This window comes from Rhinichthys klamathensis, unplaced genomic scaffold, assembly GCF_029890125.1.
Source record: "Rhinichthys klamathensis goyatoka isolate OS25496 unplaced genomic scaffold, OSU_Roscu_1.1 h1tg000064l_1, whole genome shotgun sequence".
Lineage (NCBI taxonomy): Eukaryota > Metazoa > Chordata > Actinopteri > Cypriniformes > Leuciscidae > Rhinichthys > Rhinichthys klamathensis.
In genome coordinates, this window is record NW_026606607.1 from 3,818,224 (window position 1) to 3,844,374 (window position 26,151).

The following is a 26,151-nucleotide window of genomic DNA, read 5'->3' on the forward strand; positions in this document are numbered from 1 at the left end:
GCAACACAATCCGTGAATGACATGAGCATAAACATAAACGTTGTATTATTTTGATTCATAGATAAGTTCTGGATTGGTGTCATTTTCAACACAACCAACAATTTTGCCCTAGATATACTTTTTTTTAGAAGTTAGTGTACTTGGTTACCAGGGGAACAACAGTGTCAACCCTTGTGAAAAAAAAATTGCACTTAATTGTTTGAATGTTCACTTGTAGTGTTCTTCAAATTTTAAAGTATACAATTATAAATGGCCACCTAAGTGTACTTATAGAGAGTACATTTTTAATCAGTTTTTAACACACTACAAATGGACTTAATATATAAAATTAAACGGTTTACTTCAAAGTACATTTTATATCATGTTGTTGTAAACTAAAACTTGTGTCATGATTAAAATAATTACGCCTATTTGATGTGTGGACTAACAAACTAAAGCACATGTAAAGTACTTATACATTTAAATGAACTAAAAGCAATTTAGACTATTTAAACAAATGTGTAATGATTTATCTTTAAAAAAGTATATTTAAATACAGGACAATTAAATAGAAATTACATTGAAGTATATTTTATTGTTTATTAATATTTTAGTATATTTCATAGACAATAGAAGTATGAAATAAAATAAAGGTGTCCTACTTAAAGGGATAGTTCACCCAAAAATGAAAATTCTGTCATCATTTACTCACCCTCATGTTGTTCCAACCGTGTATGAATTCCTTTCGTCTGCTGAACACAAAATAAGATATTTTGAAGAATATAACCAAAAAGGTAACCAAAAAGTTAATAAATAGTAAAAATACAATGGAAGTCAATGGGGCCCATCAACTGTTTGGTTACTGTTTTGGTTACCGGCATTCTTTTTATTTCTAAATAAAAGAACTAAAAGCAATTTAGACTATTTAAACAAATGTGTAATGATTTATCTTTAAAAAAGTATATTTAAATACAGGACAATTAAATAGAAATTACATTGAAGTATATTTTATTGTTTATTAATATTTTAGTATATTTCATAGACAATAGAAGTATGAAATAAAATAAAGGTGTCCTACTTAAAGGGATAGTTCACCCAAAAATGAAAATTCTGTCATCATTTACTCACCCTCATGTTGTTCCAACCGTGTATGAATTCCTTTCGTCTGCTGAACACAAAATAAGATATTTTGAAGAATATAACCAAAAAGGTAACCAAAAAGTTAATAAATAGTAAAAATACAATGGAAGTCAATGGGGCCCATCAACTGTTTGGTTACTGTTTTGGTTACCGGCATTCTTTAAAATATCTTCTTTTGTGTTCAGCAGAAGAAAGAAATTCATACAAGTTTGGAACAACATGAGGGGGAGTAAATGATATAAAAAGCACTCTAAAGTTCAGCTAAGTTCTTTTAATATAAATTTATACTTTAATACATTTTCATTTCATTGAAATTAACATGCAATCAATTACGGTTTTGAAGTGAACATTTTTGCATTTAGTATTTGATATTACCCCGGTCTTGACACTAACACACCTCTCCGAATTATGATTACCAAAGGGAAGAGAGACATAAAAGAGCAAAAGTTAATAAGCGGCACAGGAAAAATGCCAGCAAGTCAAATAATGCATTTTCAATACAGACCTCTAATGTTTCCATAAAATGTGCAGTTTAAAAGGGAAACATCTGAATCATTGGTTTCATTAATATAATGTGCCAAATATTTAGTGTGCACATTTTTAATACAATATATATGTACGCCCACAAAAAAAATGTCAGGGAAAAATCATTTTTATTCATGTGCCACTAGGTGGAAGCACATGCAAACTTTTTCCCTCATCGGTATTGTAGAATGATTTCTTTTGGTTGGCATTTTAAAACCTTGTTGCATTAATTATGTCCCTGTCGATCATGCACTTTAATCACAGTGAAACCATCTGTTAGCATGTTCTCACTACTTCCATTCCAAAGGTATTATTATTATGAATTATATATATATATATATATATATATATATATATATATATATATATATATATATATATATATATATATATATATATATACTGAAGGAACATTTATTCTGGAGTATTAACATTATATGTTCCTGTTATTCTAGTGTGTAATTTCAAGCCATAATATTTGTCTAAATATGCTTTTAAGATCAAGTGGGTTTAACGGAGTTATACAGGGACAAAATATGCTTGTTGCTTGTAAAATCATTAATAATTCAGTGCCGGTTCTTCTTATTTTCCTCTGTTTCAGCAGATGATTGTGTGTTTTTGGGAATGAGTCCAGATCAGCCACTGTGCTCTCCAGGCTTTGGCCCACAGTCGTCCTTAAGGAATTTGGCCACATGCTTTTACAGACATCATTTGCGAGAAAATGGATTTCAGGCACGGCTCAAAAGTGACACTCGGTTGGGCTATTTGCCAAAAGAAGCTCTCGTTTCTTCCCAATCCCCCAACACATGGAAGCCAGAGATCACCCCAATGACACGAAGCCTCTTTTATTTCATTAAAGCATAAAACGGAAGTGGCGATGGTCTTTTCTGCTCTATTAGCCTATCTGAGTGAAACGACTTCTCGAACAATTAGAAAATGTAGCAGGGTCTAGGTTTTGTCCACTGGGAATTTATTGTATGGTGATTGTTTGAGTGACAACATGTGAGTGACAGGTTGCTCCGCCCTCACGACAGTAAACACGTCATTAGAGAAGAGATGTCGCTGCAGGAGGAAAAGGAAGTTATTTTGATTAAATACGATTGCACGTGAATTAAATAAATAAATAATGATGTGCACGGATAAATCATTTATAATAAATACTACATTGTTCCATAAAAAAGAAAAGAAAAAATGATTCCATGGTGACTTAATGTCATCCAAACGCATCCATAAGATGCTTTCTTTCTTTCTTTCTTTCTTTCTTTCTTTCTTTCTTTCTTTCTTTCTTTCTTTCTTTCTTTCTTTCTTTCTTTCTTTCTTTCTTTCTTTCTTTCTTTCTTTCTTTCTTTCTTTCTTTCTAAATGAATTTGACCCTTATTAATCTTCTCCATAATTAAATATGTATAATATTAATATATTTGGATCATTTATTTAGACTAGAGCAAAGCAATATTCACCTATCATGGGAAACGAGGACAGTAAGGGGAGGCGGGAGCGGGCGCCATGACAACGCCCTCAAACCAATAACGTAAAGCGATGAAGGACGTCGTAAATACTGACGGTTCGATGTTGGAAAGAGTCGGTCGCTGTGGATCGTTGTTAGTGCTGGAGATCAGCAGCAGTGTGTGTGGAGACCCCGCTCGATCAAACTCTAGCTCTCAGAAGACCGGGAAAAGAAAAAGAGTCCTGCTTCAGAAGTCTTGTGAAGTCGAGTGATTCATATAAGAGATTGAGAATTAGAGGCTTGACCACTGTTTATGTCTCTCGCTAGGTTGCTAACTGGCTGATCCCCTAATGGAAAGAACATCTGAGTTTGTCTGATGTGAGTATGTGAGCCGCTGAGCGTCTGGATACAATGTTTTTCGTGTGTCTTCTTTTATCGGAGCGTTTCACGCGCTACAGAGTAATAGCAGCGCGAGCGCTCCATCCTGAACAATGATTCAGAGTAACCGATCCAGAGACTCACTCCTGCAGGACTGACTGAAGAAACTCTCTCTCAGGTTTGTTTCCTGCTTTCTTTTTCACTGTCCTGTTGAAAACGTCTATCGTCCAGTCAGCTTGGTCGCTTCTTGGTTGTAGCGAATTGAATTAAAACAAACTCTTGTTTCAGGACGCAATCCTCATTTTCTGTCTTCAAGTAATGGAAACCACTGGAATTTCTTCCTTTGTGATTTAGTATTTCTATAGTGAAGAGTGTCATCTAAATAAAAAAAACATTCTAATGCCAATAATCATTTTATTCACACTGTAAAACAATAATAATTGTTGGTTTAACTTAAAGTGAGTAGCCTAACCTGTTTGCCTTACAATTTTGAGTTCATTGAAATATAACATTTGAGTTAATAAAAAGGAGATTGGTTTAATCAACAGAAGCTCAAAATATGATGTTATCTGAACCACATTTGATAATATCTAAGTTGATTTGACAAAAGAAAAAAAGTTGTGATAAATCACGAAAATAATTTTTTACAGTGCGTTAATCACGAATGACTGAAAAGTCAAAGAAATACATTGGTTAAAAGATTTGGGAGCCCACATAGCAATATCAAATTTCTCTGTGTTTTTTCTTGTTACACAGAATGAAAATGCGTTTCATAAAAATAATAAACGTGTGAGAGGTTTATGTAAGACTTAGTTCAATCTAATTAAAAAGACAAGTTATAACGCAGACAAACTGATATATCATGTCTTGCTCTCATCTTGTATTCTGAAACAGCACAGCTCAGGAGATCATGAAGTAGGTTTCAGATTTCTTGGCACTGATCTGACACTTGAAATAACATGATGGGATTCAGCTGCGGACCTCAGAGCAGTCTGAAAGATCTCTGGATTATAATGTAATTTACTAAGCATTAACACCCATACACTTATCGATTAAGCCAAGACTTTTCAAATGTATGGGTACATGTTGTGTTTATCCTATTAAATGGCCGTATAAAGATTTTAAGTTAAATGTATGAAGGTGCTGTATCAGGTCTTAATTTCTTTAAAGTTTTAAAACTGTTTTTAATTGTCTTTTTAACTTCACTAGTCTGAGAAGTTCTTCTGTCAGGACACAGAGGGTGAGAAAGCCACACCTGTATATGATAAACCACCACTCACAAAATCAAACTGTGGAGACATTTTATTAAGCCTTATTTTTAACGACATGCATCTGGCGTAATCCCCAATAGTATGAGAAACAAGACATCAAGACTTTATAAATGGGAGTCTTCATGCACCCTCTTAATGAAGTAAAGACATCAAATTGGTGGCTGACAGGAAAAAAAGGTCTGGTCGCGTAGTAATTGTGAACACAAGGCACTCATTGTGTCCGATTAAACTGTATAATTTGTTCGATTGTCTCTATACAACACACTCATTTGCCTAAAGGTCTTGCTTACTTCAGGATTAGTGTTGTTTCCCTTGTAGTTGCTTCAGAATATCTAGAACGAAAGCCTTTAGAGAAACTCGAGGTGTAACCACATCATTGAGTTTAAGATTCATATGTCAATTTTGAATGAGAATGTGGTTAATCATTAATTTAGAGTGGTTTTTATTTGTTAGTGTGTGAAAGAAAATTGGTTTCCATTCATCATTGTCTGTGCGGATTGCTGGATTGAGGCGGCTCAGTTGTGGATGACTGTTTTTGTGATCAAACATTATTGACTCCTGCAGTCGATAACCTTGGCAACTGCAGTTCTTCACCCGGACGCCTGCAGCTCAGCATGTGCAAAGCTAATGACAAGGCCATTGTGAAATGCTTAATGTAATGGGAATAAAGTTAACAAAATGCATTCTGTACAGTCTCAAACTTGGACTCAAAGTATTATGGATTAGGGCCTGGCTAAAAAAAAAAAAAGTTTTCATACTGTTCAGCATTTTAGCATCTCCATTTATCTGAATTATTTAAAACAAGTTAATATTTGTTTCTCATTCAGTCAGAGGAACTATCATTTCAGTTAAACAGCCATTGTTGCCATTCATACAGTTGGCATGTAATGATAATTTTCTAAATGCATGTTATTGATCTTACTGTTAACAATTCATCCTTACACCTACAATAATAATATTAATAATGATAATAATTTGTTATCTTAAAGGGATAGTTCACTTTGAAATTAATTTTTGGTATGTTTTAGCTTACCTCAAGGGCATCCAAGATGTAGGTGTCTTTGTGTCCACAGTATTTTCAATTTTGATATTTTTAGGTCAAACCGTTCTTGTCTGTCAGTCATATAATGCAGTCCTATGGGGTCCACCTCAAAGAGCATGCACAGAGAAGTCCAATTAAACATGATTTAATGACTCGTAAATGTAAGTACACATTGATGGCCTAAGACACGAAATGAGCGGTTTGAGTGAGAAAACGAATAGTATTTATATCGTTTTTACCTCTTGTAACCACAGCCACGTCCAAGTGATCTGAGGTCGCCGGCGCTTCGGTCTTTTCCGGAAAGCACCGGAAGTGATCTCCCGCGCGTGTACGTCACTCATACAACTGTTTTATTTTTTATTTTTTTGAAATTGTTTTCTTTTACGACGGTTTAAACATTCCGGATAAGCGCAAATTAGTACCCTTTTTATTAGCCGTCTTACCTACAATCTCTGCTCTGTGTAAACAATGAGTGACATACACGCGCAAGGTTTCACTTCCGGCACTTTCCGGAAAAGACCGAACCGCTCGCAAGCTCAGATCACTTGGCTGTGGCTGTGTTTACAAGAGGTAAAAACAATATAATACTGTTCGTTTTCTCACACAAACCGCTCGTTTCGTGTCTTAGGCCATCAATGTGTACTTACATTTACGAGTCATTAAATTATGTTTAATTTGGACTTCTCTGTGCATGCTCTTTGAGGTGGACCCCATAGGACTGCATTATATGACTGACAGACAAGAACGGTTTGACCTAAAAATATCAAAATTGAAAATACTGTGGACACAAAGACACCTACATCTTGGATGCCCTTGAGGTAAGCTAAAACATACCAAAAATTAATTTCAAAGTGAACTATCCCTTTAATCTTTTGGTGATGCAACATATTTCTCTCTGGTGATGTATGCCATACTTTTCCAATCATTCCAGTCCACTTGCAACTAATGTATCTGTATATTAAATATACTAATTTCACACTAAACAACAATAATAACCTACATATCTTCTTACTAAAACATTTAAATGTGAAAAACTCTGCAAAGTGACTTAAGTCAACTTTGAGTTTTGTGAATCATTGAACTTTTGAAGGATTCACTGAAATGAACTGGTTAATCAATGGACTTAACCAAATCTAGCATTTTTTGCTATTGCAATTTAAATCAGTGACATTTTAAATCGGTTTTACCCGTCTTAAAACATCTGTTTTAACACCAACTTATTGCTTGTCTCGACCAAAAAAAAAGAAAAAAAAAGAAATATTGCGACGCTAGTCTTTAGGAACAACATGACATCATGACTTTGCGTAAACATACACGCCACTTTCAATTCAAGTGGCGTGTTATCTATACGCATTTTGAGCTATCCGCGTGTATGTCCACGCCGAAATCTTTTGCGTGTATGTCTACGCCATTAAATGTCCGAGTGATTCCGCGTGTATGTGTACGCCGTTAAATGTCCGAGCAAAACGAAGCAAAATCTATATCTACATCTGTGGAGCGATATTTCTTTTCCTAGGATGGTAGGAGAAGACTCATAAATGGTATTAACCCCAGTGACGGGTAGGTTTAGGGACGGGGTTGGGGTAGGTCATATATTTATATATACATAATACAGTAATATAACGTTAAGTCAAAGGCGTTGATAAACACGCTGAAAAGCGATTATGCGTGTTGATAGCACGCCAAAAATGGAAATACGAATTGGCGTGTCATACATACGCCATTTCATGAGATCAGTCTGTTAGGAAACTTGGTCAACATGAAATGGCATTCGCTAACAGTTTTGCAAAATCTTATATTTTTCTGAGAATGAAACTCTATAAAAAGTAAGACATGACATGATTTTATCCACTTGGAATTAATTGGAATGTGAAAAAGATGGTGTTCTGTACCAGAATGGGATCCAGGTGATTTGGAGAATAGTGGTTTAAAAAGTAAGAGGCTTTAGTCAGCCAAAAAAGCTTTATAGGGCGGAGCCTCATTATGATTCTAAAGGGAAGCATTCATTTTTTTTGGAATAATATGCACTGATGCTTCATTCACAATATAACCAGGAATGTGATTTTAAAAAGTAGAGTCAATTTTGATTTTACACTGACTTCAAGGGGAAAATAAATATTTTCATTACTAGACTCACTATGTAGGATATCGGAGCTGTTCTTCACACTCTTCGTTCTTCCTCGAATCCAGCTTGTTTATTTGCGTTGACTGTTGTATACTGTCCAACCCTTTTGTTTTGGGACACTCTGAGCTGCTTTTTGGTGTAAAGCGGTGTTCAGTGGCCCTCAGGCCCGGGCTTCCTATACTTTCCTTCCCTGCCTTAGCGGCGGATGAGAGGGAGTAGATACTTGATGGGTAATGGAGTGGTAATTCAAAACAGAGGCCTGTGGGCAGGATGAGGTTTGTTGGAAACAAACATTTCATCAGTGAAGTTAGAGTGAATGTGTCTGTTTGTGAATGGGCTGACTGTTGTTTCCCAAACTGTTGTTGTCTTGTATACCTCCAAACAAAGCCCCATTAGTATGGCTCAAAAACACCTTAATTAACACCAAACCAGCAACGAGAAAATAATTTAGCATTGGCATTAATTGAACAATGAGTTGCATACATTTACCTCTTGTCAGTGTCTTTGAATAGGATATCCGCACAAAGTTATGTAGTTTTTGTCGTGTTGCCAATGTGAATTGACATTTGTAACTCATTTTACTTCAGTAATTTGAAGAAAAACAGGCTAATCCATGAGGGGGGAAAAAATAGGGCTTAGCCGTAGGACATAATTTTATCCACCGACAATTGATTGGATTGTGAAAAATGGAATTTGGAATTGTATATACATGTGGAATAATATTATGCAGCGATTAAGAAAGGACTTACTTTATGGCTTAACTACAAAAAGTAGTAATTGTGATTTAATTTATTTTAAATTAGAATTTTTTTCTGTTTTATGGGTTTAACAAAGCAAGGTAAATCTCCTCTTGGAACTATAGAAGAACCCCCTGGGGAACATATACCCACAGTTTGGGATTATTCTTATGTGTTAGTGTGTTAAAGGCTTTTAGTGACCTAAGTTAATCACTTACCTGAGTGACACAACCCACTTGGAAGGTTTGTAAGACTGTTTGAGAAAAGTGAAATCTAATTCTGCTGTCTTTTTTGGTTTGCGTGAGTCTTGATCTGAATCATACCCCCACAGGCTCATCCTACTGAAGTCTGAAATGAGCACTATAAATGTCAAAGCGAAAGAATCAGCAGGAACCTTTGCAAAATGCGTTTGCTTTCCCCACCATACCTTTCAACATGTCATTCATTTAAAAGAGGCCCCTGCTTCTTGAAATATTATGATTGAGTTTCCATGACACTGGGTGGACATGGACCTGACTGCTGGAGCGAGAACTCCTTAATCTGGTGCGGTGTGAGTCAGGCAGCCCGTGCAGTGAAGCTTGTTTGCTTTCGCTCTGCCAATCTGTACTCAAACCAACGGCAGTGCATCACATAGAGCATGGCTTTCCTTGACTGCCTCATTTTTCCTGAAGAGAAATGCACACAGTTTATCTTTGTCTCTGCTCAGTGAGTGAAAAACCGGGGATGTCATTCTGTTAAATGGCACGCAGAGATCATATCATGTTCAGTTGTTTTATGAACATTCAGTAAATCTAGTCCTCTGTAATAGGCAGTATGCACATTCTTCTTATCAAGATCTGTGTTAGCCTCTTCCTTTCAGTGCATTCCAAATGACTTACTTCCCAGGTGTCCACCCCTTAATTGCTTCTATTTACATAACCAGTCTAAATAAATCTTTCCCTTCAGTTATGTTTTGTCCTCATCATTGTCTGCAGTTATATCCATCCAATGTTCATGCCCATGGAACATTAAAATATACCATGTTACATGTCCAAATCACAAGAGCATTTGCAGCATGGGTGTGATGCAGTAAAGCCTATTGGCTTCAATATGTCCCTCTCAGCACAGGAAATAAAACTGTGCTTTTCAAATAATTTCATGGAATCTTTAAGTGTAATGTTGGATAACACCAAAAAGAAGAAAAACAAAACACATTTTGTTCCATAAAAATTAAGCCTATTTTTAGGACCATTAAAATGTTTCACATTGGCAGTACATGTTTTGCATTGCATTACTTCAACTTTTCTAATGAGATTTGCAAATAAATTAATTACATTTTAAACATCCAGGCAGTGATAATTTGCTGAGAAAATGTTCTTAATTGGCAGATGTCAAAATGCCAACAAAACAATGCAAATTATAATTTGGCTTTGATTTTGAGTTGAAATATGATCAGGGTATGGTTAAGTGAGATTTGCCCTTAAACACTACTGTCTGATAAGGGTGTTTCAGGACTGATATGAGTTATAATTTCTGGTGTAGATCCCCACCCCCCCAGCAACTACGATCTCACTAGGTCAATTAAAATGCACAGAAATTCGTCAACATGCTCGCTAATCACACTGACTCGTCTACTAATGAGCAGAGCTCTCGGAAGCCATCGCTTTTAATAGGCATGGTGTAATGAGCTTTAATTGAAAATTGCCCATTTGCATGGTAAGCGGCCATATAAAGAATTTGGTGCTAAGGGTCTGATTTCCAGCATGGAAACTGCACTTGGGTGGTAATGTAATAGCCTGTTTTAACATAGTATAAAAGTGACTGAGTATTAGCATAGCAGTACTTGCAGGTGTCCGCCTCATTTGTCTGATTTGCATGTCTGTTGATGTGCTTCATCAGTATCAGTGGCACCCCTGCGTAAGACACATTCACATGGTGCTCTATACAGCGCTGTTTCACCTCCCCACATTACCTTGGTGACACAAGGCTTTTTCAAAGAGAAATCTTCAAAGAGAGATTAAAACTTACCAGGGCAACTCTGATCAAAGGTTAAACTATGCTCAGCATGACTCTTCTGGTGATACACAGAGGATGGCATCTTTTTGAAAGTAGAAAGTCTGTCTCACTTGTTTTTTATCACCTGCAAATCAATCACAGAGCATTTGCTTTTATTGTTGACAAGCAGTTTTATAAACTGTTTCTTTAACATACTTTGTTTCAAAGAGGCCATATCTTTTTTTTATTTTTATGTTTGTTCACTTTTTAAAACACTGATTTTCGCCTCCGTGTCTTTTTTTTTTTGCGTTATTTTTATCCATAGTTGTTAGGAGTTATTCTGAGGGAAATATGAGCCAGCACAGTCTGGTACAGAGTGTCTTGCCGTTTATTGGTCTGGCAGGAATCCATCTCGTTACAGTTCGGAAAGCAATGTATTCGCTCAAATGACTTGAACATTTCCAATTTGTTAAACATTTTGAAACAACACACAATCTTGGTTTTGCTTAGAGGTTTATACCATTGGAAAGGAGACATTTCAGGTTTGGAGAAATGGATAGTAGCTGTTCAAATAGTGTAAAGTTGTTCTTGATAGGAAATTGGCCTGTTTTTTGTTCCATGCTGTAGCCTTGGTAAAATGCAACTTAATGTAATATGTTTGATCTTTCTGTGTGCTTTTTTGCAGGCAAGCTTTTTATGTGCATTGGCACAGTGTGCTCCAGAGCAATGGCTATGAGAATGTCTTAGCCCAGCGAACACTTGCAAGGGGGGACTCTGCTTGTTCCTCCCCCTATGGCAACTCCAGGTGATGAGTCAGCACCAGTGATGGGGATCCATTGAGTCCTGTCCCTGACACTATTCATTGCCCTTTCCCCCTTTACCCTTTACCCCTGCCCTGCCTGGCTAGTGCACGAACATGCTGCGCTTCCTCCCTCTCAAGCTTGGTCGTCTGTACCGGTGTCTGAAGCTTCTCTTTGTCGTGGGGCTGTTTGTCATCTTGCTGATGAACACGCACAACCTCTTCGCCTCATTCCAAAAGAACGAACTCACTGACCGAAGGTTCATAAACCTCAACAAGTGCCCAGCCTGCTTTGGCACCAGTTGGTGTCGCAAGTTCATGAATGGACAAATATCTTTCGAGACTTGGGGGCGCCTTCGCTTCCTGGATGTCTTCAATGTGAAAAACGTTTTCTTCGCCCAGTACGGGGAGCCTCGTGAGGGTACGCGGAGGATTGTACTCAAGCGGTTGGGTTCCAACCAAGAACTTACCGATATTGACCAGAAGATTTGCAAGCGGGCAACAGGACGGCCTCGTTGCGATCTCATCCAGGCCATGTACAAGACTGAGTTTGCCCGACTTAATGGAGACGTCAGACTCCTAACTCCAGACGTTGTGGAAGGCTGGTCAGACCTTGTTCATTGTCCGTCCCAAAGACTTCTGGACAGAATAGTCAGGAGGTACGCTGAGACAAAAGACTCTGGAAGCTTCCTTCTCAAGAACCTTAAAGACACAGAACGGATGCAGCTGTTGATGACCTTGGCTTTTAATCCGGAGCCCCTAGTTCTTCAGGTAGGTTTTTTTTCATGTTGTCTACTAACCCATCTCTCTCTGACAGACTCCCTAGGCCTGTAATATATCGTCTGTGTTATAAAAGCCAGATCATAACGTATGCTCTTGAATTGCCCTTGATAATTCTGCCAGCGGAATGGAACCTGTCAGTTTGGTGGGCTGCAAATAGGCTAAAAAAATGCCGCTGTAAATTGTAGGGTGTGCTACTTTCCCTGCCTGTTTCCATTCCTGGCTGCATCTTATTTTGAAAGCCACAATTCTCGAGTTTGAAGTCCTGCCCCTGTAATCTTGAAGGACCTCAATTGGGAAGTGTTTAATTGCAGCCTTATAGTCCAAAGCTGATGGATTTGTCTTGCCTTGATGCATATTTTAAAGAATTTTAATTATTTAAAAACTCCAAACTGTTAATGGTCATTTAAAATTTGTTTCTAAAACTTTGCTTTTCACCATAAGAGCTCAAAGATATCACAAAATCTGCCTTGCAGAGTAGTCTGATTTTCCTATTAGAACAGTTAAAAGGTATTTCACTGTCTATGTACTATTTGGCCTTTATATCAGTGTATTCTCTCTTGATGTACCATGCAACTTCCCATTTTGACATAATGATAATAAGGGCCACTCTCTGACCACTTTTCAATACTGATTTACAATTCGACGATCAATTTTAATTTCAGTTGTCATTGACCACAGGTGGTAAATGCCCAGAACGACAAAATAGCACAAGCCCTGTGAAGACATTCAGTGTCTTGCTGCCCTATAATCTTTCACAAGGTCCTGGCACCCTCTGGCATTTGCTAGACAAAGGGAGAGATCTTCCCAATCTATAAAATCTGATTAGATGTGTGTGTGTGTGTGGTCCCTGTCATTCAGCACCCCCCTCCTCCTTTGTCTATCTGTTTGTTTCTCACTCTCTGTTGCTTTTTCTCCAGCGCCCTCTTTCTGATATCTATATAATTCCATCAAGTTTGTAATGTCATTACATATCAGTTCAAAGCACCCTGGGATTTATAATCCAATCCCCAGGTCCACTTCCAGGACATCTCCTTCCGTCTACCTGTGATTCGGCACATAATTATTTTGTTTGAGCTGTTCCTGCATGTTTTTCAATACTCATAAATAGTTAATTCTATGCTGAACTTGTGAACCGTTGGCATGGGGAATCCTTTCCCCCTGGAAGTACTGTATAACCTGAACTCTCCAAGCACCAAAGGAGCTTCCGGGAGACCCTGAAGGATGGCTTATTGCCTTTAGCTGTTCCTTAAACAAGAAACACCTTAATGTTTCAGGAATAGAAGGAAATGAGTGGTCGTGCACTAGCTCATAAAGAATTGATGGCAACTATGCAGAGTGTATACCAAGCCTTAAAAGATGCTTTTTTTGATTTATAACGCTTTAGTTTCCTTGTTGTTTCAAGTAGAAGCTTCTTTCTTTACAGAGTGATAGCACAGGGATAGGATTAGATCAGAATTAGGATTTTTAATCATTCATTCATATACAAGGTTGCGAAAGCTGCTTTAAAAGCTTGACAAACTTCAGTTTCATAATAGATAAACTACAAGGAAGCTTCTTCTTAAAGGTAGTTCGTTACTTTAGATGCTACTAATAAAAAGCAACTTCACACAAGTTATGGTGACAGCATTAAACAGATAGATATTCACTAAATGCAACAAATACAATTAGAAACCAGTCTCTAGGACTTCAGTTCTTTATACTATATGTTAGAAAAGACAGTTTAAGAGAGCGTTTAATTATTATTGCTCTGTTGTAAAGCTTGTTTAAATGTTATTTATTAACAGAGATGAACTGTTTTATGATACATTGCTACTTTTTAGCAAAAGTTGTTCAGTAATGGAAATCTACTAGCCTGACTTCGTCATACTCATATTCTAGTCAGAATGTGAGTCTGATACTGCTCCATAGGGCTTTGATTATGAGGCGTGTCTTAACCGAACCAGGAAGAAAAAAAACTCTGCACTTAATTGGATAGACCTACAACCAATCAGAGCAACGCAGTAAGTCAACTACTTTGCATAGCACAGTTGTCAACTACAGAACTCAAATGCACGCACGCTGGAAGAAGTAAAATAACGAGTGTTGCTTCTTTTACTTGGTCCTCTATGAGTGCGACCAAAGGAGAAACCACAACGACCACAGGGTTTTCATTGCGTCCCATCTTCTTAGCGACCATCGGAGCCAGCTGATAAATTAAACTTTTGCCGAATCCCGTAGGAAAGACGGCAAACACATCTTTCCGATCGACAAATGCCTTGATTGCAGTTCTCTGTTCGTCTATTAAAATTAATGCGCTGTCGATTTCTTTTACAACAGACGCGATAGCGGAATCTATACATCTCAGTTCTCCAGCTGCAGTCATCTCTGAGGGAAACCAGTTAAGCGCTCTTTGATAACGTGATGATTACGTCCCTGCAGATCATCTGTCCATCATCGTATAAAGCCCGCCCTGGCAATTTGATTGGCCCGAACATTTTTTGACTGATCATAATTACTCCTTAATGGAGCGAGGCCAGACCGAACTTCCCGACCAAAAAATGTTGTGGGCGGGGTTCGGGCTGGCATCCAGGCTAGAAATCTACACTATTTTAAGCAACTGTTCTTTTTTATCTTTTATTTTACTTGCCAGAATATTTTCATGGAATGCAAGAATGCAAATGAAAATAAATTATACATAAATATAACATATAAATGTCAAACACTGTCAAAGTCAAGTAAACTGTCTGTAATAAAATAAGAACAAATTATCAAACTACAAGCAACAGCACAAATACATTTAAATAAATGAAATACATTTTCAGGTACATATAGGATGCGTTTGGTTAAGTTTAGCGTTTCAGTTTACAAATGATTATCTTTATCTTCAGCGCACACCGTTCAAACAGCAATGCACAGCATTTATAACTATGATTGGGACTGTCATATACACTATTGTCCAGAGGTGGAAAGAGTACTGAAAATGTGTACTCGAGTACAAGTACAAGTAAAAGTACTGGTGTTAAAAATGTACTTAAGTAAAAGTACAAAGTACCCCTCTCAAAAACTACTCAAGTACGAATTACTTTTTAGCCTGTGATATTTATTGAATAAACATCAAATCCATTAAATCAAATCAGAAATATGAATGGTTTAAACACAGGCAATTTGTGTTTTATACGAATAAACATGTAGTACAGGAATTTTGTCTGTTTAAAGAATGTTAAATTAATTTTAAACATGTATAAACAGTATAAACTTTTCACTGCAAACCAACAACTGAAAATATAACAGAGGAAGTATATAAAGGAAATTATATATTATTTCATATTATTTCTTCATATAATTTTAATGGGAATCAAGTTATAAAAATGGTCTAATATTATTATTAATGAATTATAATGCAACATAAATGAGCTTGTTGGGTTATTTTATTTATAAACATTTTTTATCTTTTTTAATTTTTTACATTTAAAAAAATCTGACTGGACAAGAAAGCTTTCCAAAAGTACCCTACTAATAATTCAAAAGTTATCAGCATTTAGCACTGACACATGCGCAATCTAGACAGGCTGTCAATCAGTGCAGTTACACTGTTACGCCAGTGGGTCGCGGCAAGAGACTGTTTTTATGAAAGAGTCATTATTATACCGTTTATTATAAGTTTAAAACACAGATTCAATATGAATAAAACAATTTGTTGACAATGACATAAAGCCACTTTACAATGCTAAATATTTTTTTACGCTCTATGTGCTCGTCACCTGGGTAACGCTGAAGCTCATGTTTCAAGTGATGTTTTTAGTCAAATTATCGTGAGGTCTACCCAACATTAAAAACGAAAACAACTATCACATAAATATAGTTATAAGTCTTCGTACCATAATGTGTTTTTTGAGATTAGAGGCTGAAGTCTTGTAAGCCGAAATCACTGCAGATGGCAAACAAAGTTTGCATTGCATTTGTGCGGCCAAGGGCACTCGTCATCCGGTATTTCTTCGGAATTTTCAATGAATTCAGCGTCTCGAATAACGCCAAAGTTCTTTGATAACACTAAAATACACCTTCGCAGTGAAGGACGTGCGAGGACGAATAGCTCTCCAGAAATCGGGCTTTTTTCCCGGTCCAAATACAAGGGTTTTTATTGGCCCGCCCACGATCAGTTATTTCTATTGGATACCGAAATGCTGGTCAAAGATTTGAAAATTAATTTAATTCAAATTGTACAAGTACTTAGTAACGAATGTGATTTTTAAAGTAGCGAAGTACATTACTTAACTTAATTTGTACTTAAGTACAAGGAAAATGACAGACTTAAAAATATACTCATAAAAGTACAAGTACACGAAAAAACTAACTACAGTAATGTGAGTAGTTGTAATTTGTTACTTCCATCTCTGCTATTGTCATACAATTATGTGAATTCTTTGGTTTTAGTTGCCATGTTTAAACATTGAAAAATGTTCAAATTGAACATGTTTTAAATGTTAAAGCTAAAGCGCGTTATTGCAGGAAGAGCGCATCCAAAACAGCAGTTACACATTCTGACTATGTAACTTGGTTCAACTTCACTGTCTTTTTGTGCATACATTAGTTGAAGTGAAGTATATATAAGTTGTGATATTATATTTATGTTGCATAAATCTCTGATAAATCTCAAATAGGATGCGTTTCATTGAGTTAATTAACCTGGTAACAAAGCGCTTCAGTTTGCTGGTGTTCATTCAGCTCTTCACAGCTAGCGCCCACAGCTAAAACAGCAATGCTGTTATTTGAAACTGTAACAATCATTTTAGGTGATTCTTTTTCAAAAACTTTGCATTATTAATAATAACTAGCAGTTTTATTTTTCTTGTATGTTTTATCTACAACATTAAAACAATTATTGTCTGTTCATTGGCTATTCTATTTATAGCACATGCATTTTGATTCTTTATATATAAGTAATGTTGTCCAATAACTTGTTTGCATTACTTTAAGGCAGTAGATTTTTGTTGTTGTTGTTTTTCTTTTTTGGTATAGTTGGCCATAGTTTCTTACACATAAATCAAACATATACACAGTAGCCTAGTTTGAACCAGTTGAAGTGCTTGGAACATGCACTTCAACATAAGTGAGATTTAGATTTATCGGCCAATATCAGTTATAGGGTTTCAAATATAAAGAATTATCGGTATCTGCCAAAATGTTTATATCGGTGTATCCCTAACTGTAACTAAGCCATCAATAATCATCTCATTTTCTGAATGAATTCAAGTAGAACTTGTTTTTCTCCCAAAAAAATTCTCACTCCCACTTTATATTTTTGTAAAATACCATGACGCCATTTCACCACTGCTTTAGTTTCCAATCTACTCTGATGTTTCTGGCAGTAAAGTGGCCTTTTCTCTCAGCTGTGTGAGAAACTGGCCTGTTTTAGTCAGTGGAAACCTATCCTCATCGCTGTTGTAAGGTTGGCCAACAACACTCTCCCCTTTTCTGTCTGCCGAAATCATGGTGCTGCAAGTCACGTGGAAAGCAATTCATCCCAAAGGAATAAATATTTTTAGAAAGCAATATGATGGCCAGAAATAATGAATAGCATGTGATATGTAATTTGTTTTAAAAGGCCCACAATCCTGCTGTGAAATTGCGAATCCAGCCATTGTTTATTTTACACTATTTACATAAACTATGAAATTTTCCTCTTTAAACCAGACACATTTTAACCTTTAAAACCGCATTATGCTTTGTTCTCTGCTGATTTCTCGAGTAGGTTGAAGAGATTCTGTGACCCACATTCTTTGCAGAGACGGTTATTAATTCACACTTTCATGAGCCAACGTTCCCTGCATTTTATCTTCTGTCTGTGAAGCTGTGATGCATGAGGTCATGTTCAATAGATGTAGAGGTTTAGGTGACCTTGCTCGAATTTAGCCAGGAGCATGGTACTTTGTTAACAGCCCCCGCGTTAGCATAGGCTCTGCCTGCTCAGCCAGCTTGACAACAGGACATGACAGGCCTGTGGGGTTAACGCAGTCAAGGGTGCAGCACTCGGCTTCAGAGCGGACGCTTGTCGAGACACTCCTCCCTGCACCTGACATATTTTGTGAGTTCAGCTGGAGAAAAAGTGGCAAACCGCTACTCTTGAAAGCTCCCTCTGGATCGTGGAGTCAAATGAGGCCAGGGTTTTTTTTGATTTATTTTTTATAAGAGAGCATTAAAAACACATGAAAAGGTTTCACACATAGCCAGTCAATTGCTTATAGCTATGTTTCCATCCAAAGTTGTGAATTTAACTTGTACGCTAAATTGGAATAACGTATAAAACGTTTGTGAATAAAGCACCGTTTCCATCCAGTGAATCGAAGAGAACAAAATCGTCACTTCCTGATAAGCGGGCACTAAATATAACTTGGCAAAGTAGGAGAAGCCACTGTATATAGCATAACGTGTTATACATAAGATAATGTGTTATCTTGCTTTCGGAGGCAGATGCTGCTGTTTGGGAAAGCAGTTGTGGGAAATATACCGAACCACTTTGACAACAGACTTTGGCAAAGGTTTTAGAGCAACCAACAGCATTTCAGATGCTGTGCAAAAAGATCTTTCCGCTGGTTAGTCCAGTTATGCCATCCGCGGATCTAGGAAATTAAACGGTAAATGTGTTTCCATCATAGTTTATGCTCATGTTTTCTAATCGGATTAAACCTTTATCAAAATCAAATCACAATCAAACTAGTGCATACGTTTTTTTTTATGCGCGTTTTTGAACGTTTATGCGCGTCAATTCATAAGTGAGATTTGTAAATCTTCCTGCGGCTCTCTTATCAAACGACGAGACCACAAATATTTGTATTGTTACAGTGAAGTTTTACACAGCACTAGAATACGTTCGTCAATCCTATATTTTGTGCTTAATATGGCTGTGTTCATACAGCATTCGGCTTTTTACAAGCTGCAGTCGTTGTGAGGCTGCGAGGCATGCAACTCAGATGTACTCTGCAACCGCTTACAAAGCATTAAAAGATGTTGTTGGTTATTAATATCTTGCGGATGAACTCACGCCTCGATTGGACTCGTTTATTTAATAACGCGCTGTCAATCGTTGTAAAACTTCACGGTTTTATGGACACCGTCATTTTGACACTGTCGCTATGGTAACCGCTATGGTGAGTTAGAATGCGGTTGTGACTGATCATACAGCTGAATGAATCTCCTGACTGAACAAAACATTTCAGGATTCTCACTTGTAAGCAGTTGCTGGTGTAAATCCCCAAAAGTGACTGAACCAGCCCAATTAAATGCATTAGGCCTACACTGCATAAACCTTATCTTTTGTGATCAATAATATAATTATATAAAAGTTCATACATAGATTAGTTACGGTTATTCTTTTTTGGTCAATTATTGGTTATTATTTATTGGTAAATTAACCAAAGGATTAATTGACTATTCAGAAAATAAACAATATATTAATCATAAAAAAATTGTTCGATGATTTGAAAAAATAATAGATAGATTAATCGATTGAAAAAAAAAAGGTTAGTTTCAGCCCTAAAATTTTGTGAGATTTATGCTCAAAACAACAATAAAAAAAACAACAATAGCCACGTTTCCATTACAGATTTGCGCAAAACTTTTGCGATATTTTCTAAATGTCGATTAAAGGGTAACTAAACCCTAAACCAACTTTTTTTAGTTAATGATCTGTAAGAATGGAGCTTTATTAATGCTGATCATTGAATTGAGTAACTTTTTTGACATTTGGGTATAAAGTGTTTTAATTCTACAATATATGGTGTAAAAACGTCTGAGTGCTGCCCTCTTCAGGTTGAACGGTGGCTACTGCAGTTGAATTTTCCTATTTGATGTTTGCGGTTCTTCGTGACGTAGCGGGGAGAGCTGACATAAGCAGGTTCCAGCTCACCACGCCCTTGGTACGAGCTACCACGCCCTTGGCAGTATAAAAACCATCTTGTTTCGTCAAAACCACTGCGAGTCAAGAGTTGGAATTACGAGTATTGAAAACGATCAGGATAGAGTATTTTAAGCATCTATTTAGCATAGCATTTATATAGTTATTTAGATTATTTTGTGTAGCCTAGTTAGTTAGTTAGTTAGTTAGTAGCATAGTACAGTTAGGATAGCTTCAAGTTAGCGTAGATTTATCTGTATTTAGTACAGTGGTCAGGATGGTAACGGAATAGAGGTGGAAATGGGCTTCTCGACGCACTGCTCCTCCTGCATGGACTCCACCACCGCGCAGCGGCGTCTTGATGTGAGTGATCATGTATATTTTAATCACAATTTATGGTTAGGCTAAAGTTAATCCTCTGGGTTCGACAAACGCGCCGGCGCATTTTGCTGGATTTTTTTCACATAGCGGCAAAATATCAATATGAATGTAAATGCCTACAGAGAGCGCGCGCTATTAACATCAACTCATCAGATGCCGATCGCGATGCGGGAGTTAAGACCGCAGTTTGAGGTCCTCGAATTGATATGGCCCTGTGTCCACAGACAATTCACCCTCCTCCACTTCAGGTGAAGGGGGGGGGGAAAAGTCCTCGACTTCAAATGACCGCTCTGTTGCAAAGCTACTTGCGTCACTCCAGTCACTCTCCATTTTAGAGTCTGACAGCAGCTGTCACTGCGGGTCTCAGGTGCACGCCACCCCGCTCAGCCCCGCTCTCGGTTCGTCCCTTCTATCTCCACTGGGGTCTGCCCATTTTTTTCAGCATTTTTCAAATATTGCCAGTAGGTGGAGTCAGGCTCTGACCAGGGGTTTAGTTACCCTTTAAAAAACTATTGTGAAATGACGGCGTTTCCATTAACTGATGTTATGTGACTGAAGCGTACGTTTTTTCCTCTCGCGATTAGTCAATCCAATAATTATGGCAACCGATGTTGGTATGGGTTTACATGTATCACAGCCACCGCACTAGCCATATTTTTCACCGAAGGAGACGTAGGCGTGTTATCCAATATAAATGGCAGGGAAAGACCCTTATACTTCGTTTCTCCCTCATATTTTGCTTCGAGGTCTTAATTGTGGCATTTCTTTGTTGTTTAGAATCCAGTTTTTTATGCGTTTAATAAAGAACTCAGTCTCGTCTTCTGTCCAAACATACCGTGCCGCCTACATCAGGTGACCTGTAAATGAGCAAAAACTCTTTCCATTGCAGTTTTGCGAAATATTCCTTTTTCGAATTGCCTGAAAAACCACCTCATGCGAGCATAAAAACCTTTTTGCGATATATGGGAATTTTTTGCTAAATTGATGCGTTTCCATTGGGCGTATTTTCAATTCGCAATTTGCACAATTTGAAGGGTAATGTAAACGTGGCTAATGTTTTTTTTAAGATGCTTGTGGAAAAAATGAATGGGAAAGCTAAGTTATTTTTCTGGTCACTAGTGCCTCCCACACTCTGACTGGATTGCAAAAGAACAAGACAAGACAGCTAATAAACCTCACACCTTCCAAATGGAGATGTAGTCTGTCTAGAGTATGGTGGTCCGACTACACAACAGGAAACGGACGTCTGCTCACCACCTCAGACATTTTTGCAAGTCTCTCTCACAGATGGTTCATAAACTCGCAAGACCCACTACAGTGCAGTGTACTACATTCTTTATGCTTTGATATTTTAGTTCAGCCAAGAGAATTGGCTGTGCACACATATTGGGTAAGTCTATGGGACATCATTTATTTCTAGAATTCCGGCTTATCGTAACAATTTTTTGTATGGAAAGACGGATTTTGCGTAACACATGCATTTTAAATACAATGTTTCTGATGTTCTGAATGAATGACTGAAGGAAGATGTTTTAAATGGGCAGAAACTCATTCATGTTGTCACTGATGTCATTCATGCTAGCCACATGGATTTTTTTTTTTTTTTTAATCAACACTTGAATGCGGGTAAGTTTAAGAAAGAAACATTTTAAGCATAAAGCTGATAAAATCATGTTTTTGTCAAAGACTACGTCTGGATCCGATTTAGTTCGATGATCAAAACATAATTTAGTAGATTGAGTAAATCAACACCTCCAAAGCTTGCACAGTCCTAGTCTCACGTAGCCAGACCTTCAGACTGACGGCAGAGTGTCTGGACTCCATCGCAACTTTCTTTGGCCAAGGGCCGCCCAAGAGGACGTTTGACTGGCATGTAAGTAATGCAACCAATCACAGTTCGCTTTGATCCGCGTCATGACTAGGGGCGTGGAGATGTAGAGTCGATGTTCCTACGATAGCAGACCTTCGTGCGTCTAACAAATTATTCATTCAAGAATGTTGTGCAAGTTTACTGCAACAATGGAGCCGCGAACATAACATACTTGCTTCCAGTGTTTAGTCGACCCTGGTAAGCGCTCAGTCACTTATGAACACAACTTTCTTCCATGAAGGGGTTTGACATAACGACTTTGTTTCCAGGTGGACCGCTAAAGAACTCGACACACATATCTCCCGGACATCCTGTAGAATTTAACCAATCAGATGACGACTTCAAAAATCCTGAAGTGTTTCCAGTTAGGTGTGCCATATGCATCAGATGTTCAGCCAACATGGGCGTCACGTCTGAGGCTGGGACTTGCACAGTCCTAACCACTTCCCGGGTCGACATTTCACTCTTTAACATTAGGCTGTTTTGATTTAAATATGCTGTTAATTGTTAAGGATAGCATTATTTTTTATGTGCATCTGCTTACAGATGAGATTGCTCGTTTCTGCTGCTTCTTTGCCTGTATTTGAACTGGAGATTATGTACTCGTTCTGGAGATGCGTAATAGCGCCCTCTACCTTATAACAGTGATATCACAGAAAGCTGTAAAATCCTGTCAATGGCAAGGGAAGAGTTATGTTAGTTAGTTATGTCCACCAAATTAGCATCACCAATTACGTCATTCTTATATATTTTTAAATGCCTTGCATGAACTTCTAAAACCTCAGTTGCCCGTGCTTGTTCACATAGACCAAGAGACTGAGTACACAGAACTAAACCTTCAGCGCTTTGTTTATCTCACTCTCTCTTCACTCGTTCTTGTCCTCAGCTGGTGGATTGGTGGTTTGTAGCCTGAGATGGGATGCAGAGAGGGAGATTTTGGGGGAAGGGGTGAAGAAAAGTCTGCCAAGCTGTAGAATAAGCACGGCACCCTGCAGGGACGAGTTCTCTCTGTAGACTGACTCGGTTTTAAAATTTAATGGCCAAGCAAAATGCCAGACGGGGGCTGTTCTGCTTCCACGCCTGCGTGGCGGACCGTAGGTCAACGACGGGGTTTGAGGGAAAAGGGCAGCCGTTTAATGTGAAGAACAAAACAACTTATGTTTAGTTCTTCCTCAACAGCCCTTTAAATTGGTTTATCAGACTGTGTAATATATTTCACAACCGGTGAGAGGATGTTTTCCTCCATATTTCGTATTTATTTTTGCATTTACTGTAGCATTTCATCACTCTTCATCTAAACCAGTGCTAGACACTTGTCCTAACATGTCTGTTATGGATTTCAGGGATTGATGACTTAAGATAATGTGGAGAATTTCACCACACCCTGACAAAGCGTTTGACATGTGAAAGGCGGTTAGTGACAGTTTCTTTTGAAACACTGGGAGGGATGGCTGCTAATTACTGTTGTCTTTAATGAGACAATTTTGCTTCAGTTTAGGGCTGCAGCTAACATCTATGTTGGTAAGCGCAAACATCTTGATTCCAAGGTAATGAGATCCCTAATTCTGAATATTGAACTTATCCCACACCCTGGCCCAGACTGGTAGGTGTAACTACAATTCTGCAAAAAGCATATTTCTGCATTGATGGCTACTAAACGTAATTGTGTTTTACAAATTGTGTATTACATCATTATATTATAGTAGAAGTTTTACTACTATGCACTAGGGGTTATGCACCTCATTACGACAATGAAACTATTTTAATTACAACATGTTGATGAAAATACGACAAGAAAATTACTTCTTGTTATTATTAATAATGCACCATCTATGTTTTTCTGGGGGAACATGTGTACTTCTTAAAAATGGACAGCGAGCAAGCCTCTGACAGCTGTGCATCACCGCAGCTTCCCTTTGGATAAACAGATTGCTTTTCAAATTAAATGACACAAAGGTTATCACTAGGTAAGACTTTTGCTATTTTGTAATTGTTTGATGTTAAATTCATATATTCACTTTTCCAATGGGTGATGAACAAGCGTGACTTCAGATGTGTCACGCGTGCATATAATAATGCTTGTTTGGTGTGTTCAGAAATAAATTGTTGTGAAATTTGCTGCTGCAACATATTAATAATGCAAAACCAAAAATGCAGATTCTTCAAGAGTCTGTCTTCAAGTCCAAGTCAAGTCTCAAGTCGGTTGTTCATGAGTCCAAGTCGGATCACAAGTTTTTTTTTTTTTTTTTTTTTTTTTGCAACTTAAGTGCGGCTCGAGGTTCCATCTCTGATTACAACTTACACCTCACAAAAGGATTTGTGAATGTACATATGACTCCCATTGCGCTCTTCCCGCAAAAACAACAACGCTGAAACACGGGCAACTAAAGCACAAAGAATTTACAACATTCTATTACATTGGTGTTTTCATTATAATGTTATTTATGGAAGATCTGCACTGCACATCTTACACTTGTGTTTAAATTTTCAAAGTGATTCCAGACATCACGACACGTTTTCAAAGCCATAGTTTCAATTTAGCCTCCTAACGCTAACCAATTAGACCCGCGATGCTCACGGTACGTTCGAGTAGTCATGCCCATCCCTAGTACTGATATATCGTGCACCTATTTTTTTTTTTTTTTTCTTGTCATAGAAGTGTTTAATAAAGAATTCTGGGTGACACAGGTGGTGGTTAAAACTATAGATATAAAGTACTTGGACTCTTATGTGTTAGTGTCGTTTATTGGGTAAGCAGGTGGTCGATAGAACTGCAACTACAAGACAGTCAGACAAGAAAGTAACAAGTTTGTGATTCATTTTACTGGCAAACAAATGAATAATGTGACAAGATGAAGCACTAACAAGAACATCGTAATGGTGTTCATGCCGTACTGTTAAATTAAACATCAGAGCATATTTCCAGCCAATTTCACCTTTGACATTTTACCAATATTTGCATTTCATATGGAATAATTAATGGCATGTTAGTCACGCATCACAAGGCAGTCTTGAACTTCGGTACACACTCTCTAGCCGTATCTGAGAGCCAATCGTGAGCGTTTACATCTAGCTGCCCAGCAATCCCCCTTGTTTAACTGCTTGAGCAAACCTTGTTAAACAAAGAATGCATTATAAAACATTACAGCATTGTAATTGGAGTTACATGGGAATTGTGGTTTAAGTGACTATTCTCAACTACAGCATGTCAGTTCATGCTGTTAACAACTCTATTTAAAATACTAATGTATTCTGTTAATACATTGCTATCATTCAGATTCTGTCATTTGTTTCTCCAGCAAATGGGGAAATACTTGCATTTATATCTGATAACATGTTATCCAACTACGTTACTGTTCTCATAAAAATATCATCACTTCCATTACATGTAGCCTAGGATTTTAAACCAACACATATTTTATCAAAATGAATATTTGAGACCAAATTATTGCGCTCCCTTTCTCTGTTGCAGTCTGTGGTTAATACACACATGCTCTCGCTCATGTTATGAAGTCTTTGATGTTTAATAGGGTTTCGCTTGCTGTCAGGATGAACCTTTTTGCAAAATGGAAATACTTTTGTGAATTTAGAGATGGGAATATAAACATAAACGTTATGCACTATGGAAAAAAAAATAACTCTGCACATTTAACATCGTATAATAGAATAAATGTCACAGAAACCTACATTTTTAGTTTGCAAGATAAAAATACACACGCACTACCACTAGTTCTGCCAACAGAAATTCTCGCACACATTTTTCCATCTTTATTGTTGATCATTCACTGTGATTTCCGCCATCTGACTCTGCACATGTAGTGTTACCAAAT

At 37.4% G+C, this 26,151-nt stretch overlaps 1 protein-coding gene across 1 annotated transcript in view; it reads left to right on the forward strand.

The window, feature by feature from the left end:
- The first annotated feature begins 3,188 nt into the window (after window positions 1-3,188).
- The window catches only part of dipk2ab (divergent protein kinase domain 2Ab), a 48,816-nt gene continuing 25,853 nt past the window's right edge, over window positions 3,189-26,151 (forward strand). The window contains exons 1-2 of the mRNA XM_056249912.1: window positions 3,189-3,644; window positions 11,301-12,185. Coding sequence (XP_056105887.1) covers window positions 11,532-12,185 — 654 coding nt within the window. The 5' untranslated portion in view covers window positions 3,189-3,644; window positions 11,301-11,531. The remainder of the gene's footprint in view (window positions 3,645-11,300; window positions 12,186-26,151) is intronic.